General features: G+C 52.2%; 1 protein-coding gene across 1 annotated transcript; it reads left to right on the top strand.

Moving 5' to 3' along the window:
- The first annotated feature begins 1059 nt into the window (after window positions 1–1059).
- On the top strand, window positions 1060–3568 carry GRIFIN (galectin-related inter-fiber protein). The gene is made up of 4 exons (XM_009286399.1): window positions 1060–1071; window positions 2595–2674; window positions 2769–2931; window positions 3404–3568. The coding sequence occupies exons 1-4, from the start codon at window positions 1060–1062 to the stop codon at window positions 3566–3568; spliced, it is 420 nt and encodes a 139-aa protein (XP_009284674.1).
- Window positions 3569–3858: the final 290 nt, after the last annotated feature.

The raw sequence follows: 3858 nt of genomic DNA, 5'->3' as shown, positions 1-3858 counted from the left end.
GCTCTCATTCTGCTTATCTGCTGGAAATAAAATAAACACATTAAATAACATCAGCACTGTGGCCCATACAGTGAGGAGGTTTTAACCGTGAAAGCCATGGATTCCTGTAGGACCAGCTGGGGAGTATCACAGCCTCCAGTGCATGCAGGGATGGGGCCAGCATATGTTTTAATGCATTTACCCTGTGAAGAGGCGGGGGCATGCACAGCCAGCCCTCCTTGCCCCGGCTCGGCTTCACCCAAGGCATACGTTAGCACATGCTGACTGTCAGTATGAAAACCCTCATCACTGAAATTCATTTCATCGCTACCCATTTCTTGGTGCCTTTCCATGACAGGAAATATCAGACAAAGGCTCCCTTGCCCTGCTCCCAAATCCCTGTATTGTCCCCAGCAGGGAGGGGAAACACAGAGCCAGGGCGTGCTGAACTCAGCACAGCAGCATCCCAAGCCCCGCCGGCCCCAGGGCGCCGCGAGGTGGAAAAGCCGCTGTGTCAGAGCTGGCATCAGCTTGTTTCAGGCTGGGCTCTGACCCACAAAGAGTGATCACAAAGGAAAACAGGGAAAAAAGAAATCTCTGTTGGTCTGAGCCCCTGTAGGAGCCATCATTTCTCCTCTGCCACCTCCCTTCTCTCTGGACCTTGCAGTGGATGGGACTCCCGGTATCTCCCCCAGCTTTGGAAGTCCCCATCCTTCCTTCATGCATTAAACACATCTGCCCCCCCTGGATTACAACCTGAATGCCTGTCCGCCCCGTCGCTGCTGCACACCGGCTCCATCACGTCACAGCTCAGGATTGCCCGGCCACCTCTGCCTTTGTGCGGGCAGCAGCAGGGCTGGATTAGCCCTGCATGCATGAGCGGGCTAACCCTGCTGAGGGGCAGCGGGATTTGCTGCTCCCCATCTCCCAGCCGCGCCCGACAGCCCACTCTGAAAAGGAAACCTCAGCCCACTGCTGCTGCTAATCCCCGCGCACGTGGGCTGCTGGCTGGCGGCCCCTATATAGGGCCCTCTGACCGTGCACCCAGCCAGGTCTGTGGCGCAGGGGCAGGCGAGCAGGATGGCATTGCGGGTAAGCGCTGGGGACAGGGTCCGGCACAGCCTGGTCTGTCTGAGGGGTGACGGCATGGGGTCAGGCGGTGGATAAAGGAAAGCAGCACAAATAAGGGCAAGAAAGGCAGAGCAGATGCAGAAATCCTGAAAGACATGGGGATGCTACTTGCAGTGCTGGTCCTCTATTTCAGTCCGGTCCAGGCTATTGCAAAGCTGTGAGCTTCATGGCTTTCAATAAAAGGCAACAGGGCAGATTTTTCATCTCGGTTATACCACAGGGCTGGTCTGGGGTAATGGTGCCCTGATGGTAGCACTTCTGGCTTGGAGGGTTTAAGCTGAGACCAAAATACAACTGATGTTTTAGCAGAGGAGACCTGTGTTTTGCCATCCGTCTCCGCTGGGACAGCCGGCCGCGAAGAGGGAACTGCTGTTTCCTGTGCATGTGGTGTGTCTTTTGCCGGATTTGTTGAAACGATGACAAGCTAAGGGTCAAGGCAAGGCGAACCTGGGTGCTGCCATCATCACTTGCTGTTTGAAACTGTATCATTAGCTCCATCAGCTCTCTGTGTTTCCCATGGTTGAACACTGGTGTGGTCAGAGCCTTTGAATGACCATGCACAGGTTCTTAAAACAACCCTCCAAAAGTAGCCGGGCACGAAGGCATGAGGTTGGCCATCGTCATGTCTCAGCTCCTGCCCCAAAATGTGCATATCCCAAAAATGCATTGGAAATGGGAAATCATGGCAGAGAAGGAAACAGGGGAGCGAAAGTCCTGAGCTGTAGGGAGGGAGAGGCAGGCATGCAGCTGGCAGTGGAGATGCCAAGGCTGGAGAGATTTTCCCAGTGTGAGCAATAAGTTTGGGAGAGGAAGATGCTCAGAAATGCAAGATCATTAGAGTGCTAAAAAAAGTGGGGTGAAATGGCAAGCAGTTCTTATTAAAATGAGTTATAAAACTATGAATTATACAAAAAGGAACATTTTCCAGCTCATTTTATGCAAGTTTAACCTTGGAGATGGGGGGAGCGGGTGGAACGGAGGATCAGGCAGGAGCTCATGGGAAGAGTCACTCATGTAACGCTGGATGAGGACAGGCTGGATGCCATGTTACACCCATTCCTTGATCAGTCCTTATCTTTCACACCCTGCTTCGAAGCATCACAAAGTTTTCTGCTTGGATTTTTGTATTGCCCAGGCAGGGAGAGGAGCAGAGTGTCTTTGTGTCCTGCCGACAAGGAAGGCATTCAGGTTCTTCTTTAATTTTTGCTCCCTGATCCCACCCAGCTCTTTACAAAAGACCTTGGGGGCAGCAAATCCCACCTCATCTACTGGATGTTGTAGCAACTTCATTTCTTATCAATTTAGAGCCCCTGAGATTATTTAGGAGTGAGAAAAAGGCAGGGGTAGACAGTGTGCCTGCATGGGAAGCGGGGAGAAAGGAGAAGACAATGAAAGGGTGAGAAAGATGGAGAAGTGTGAGGGATGAGCGGGGCTGTGCACCTCTCCCACCTTGCCATGCTTCACCATCACCTCCTTGCTGGCAGTTCGAGGCCCTGTACCCAGAGGGGATGTGTCCCGGCTGGAGCGTCGTGGTCAAGGGTGAGACCAGTTCCAGTACGAGCATGTAAGGACACGCCCCACTTGCAGCTCTCCTGGCTCGTGAGAGCCGGCAGCATCGCTCCATGGCTCTCCATCACTTCTTTCTCTCGCCGTCTTAGGTTTGAAATTAATTTGCTCTGTGACCCCGGAGACCAAATTGCTCTCCATTTTAACCCCCGCTTCTCCAGCTCCAGAATCATCTGCAACTCCTTCCTCGCCAACCACTGGGGGAAGGAAGAGGTTAATAACACCTTCCCCTTCGAAGCAAAGGAGCCATTCCAGGTAACCCTGTGTCACCCCATGGGTCTCCTTGGGTGGGACAGGAGTGACGCAGCCAATATTGAGGTCCTCCTCATGGATCTAACTCTGCCTTTCCTGCCAGCACCATACCCAGTAATATCGCCTCTCTGGCTCTGTCCCCTGTTAGTATTTCTGTTGTCCCCTGATTTGCTGCTGATTTACACCCAACTCTGGCACAGGCATGCAGAGGTCCAGCAAAAATCCCTGGATGCTGCATTTGTTTTCACTTTAGACTGTGCACTATCGCCAGTTTCTGCTATCATGAAGTGAAGAACTCAGTTATTCCCTCCTTTTGCCCAAAATGGGGGTGAGCAGTGTGTGTGTCAGCTCTGGCAGGATTTGAAGTGGGTTGTAGATGCATGTGCCCAGATCTGGGCACTCACTGACATGATGGCAGCAAGGTCCAGTGAGGATGTGTGGCCACATGGTGAACCTAACACAGTCTCTCTTTCAGGTTGAAATCTACTCTGACCAGGACTATTTCCACATTTTCATCAACGAAAACAAAATCTTGCAGTTCAAGCATCGGCAGAAGCGGCTTTCATCCATCACCAAGCTGCAGATTATCAATGATATTGCCATTTCTTCAGTGGAAATCACCAAACGAGGCCTTTACTAGAGATCGGAGTTGGGACAGTCTCATTGACCATTCCCCCTTAAGCTCTTGATCCAGCTGGAGACCATCTCCTCCCCTTCTCCACCCAACACATGCCATCACCGGCCAGGGAGTTGGCTACACATGTGTCCTCATAGTGGAACAGATGGTGACTCCCATCGCACGCCACTAAGGCAGCACCCAGCCATGACGCTAACAGTAGCACAGATCATCAAAGACCTTCTGCCCCTATGTCTTAGGGTGCGCAATGGGATTTGTAGGTCTTATCACCTTTGCTGTTGGACAGCCTGACA

Source organism: Aptenodytes forsteri, unplaced genomic scaffold (genome assembly GCF_000699145.1).
Source record: "Aptenodytes forsteri isolate BGI_AS27 unplaced genomic scaffold, ASM69914v1 Scaffold55, whole genome shotgun sequence".
NCBI classification, from domain to species: domain Eukaryota; kingdom Metazoa; phylum Chordata; class Aves; order Sphenisciformes; family Spheniscidae; genus Aptenodytes; species Aptenodytes forsteri.
This window is presented reverse-complemented; position numbering and strand designations above follow the sequence as displayed.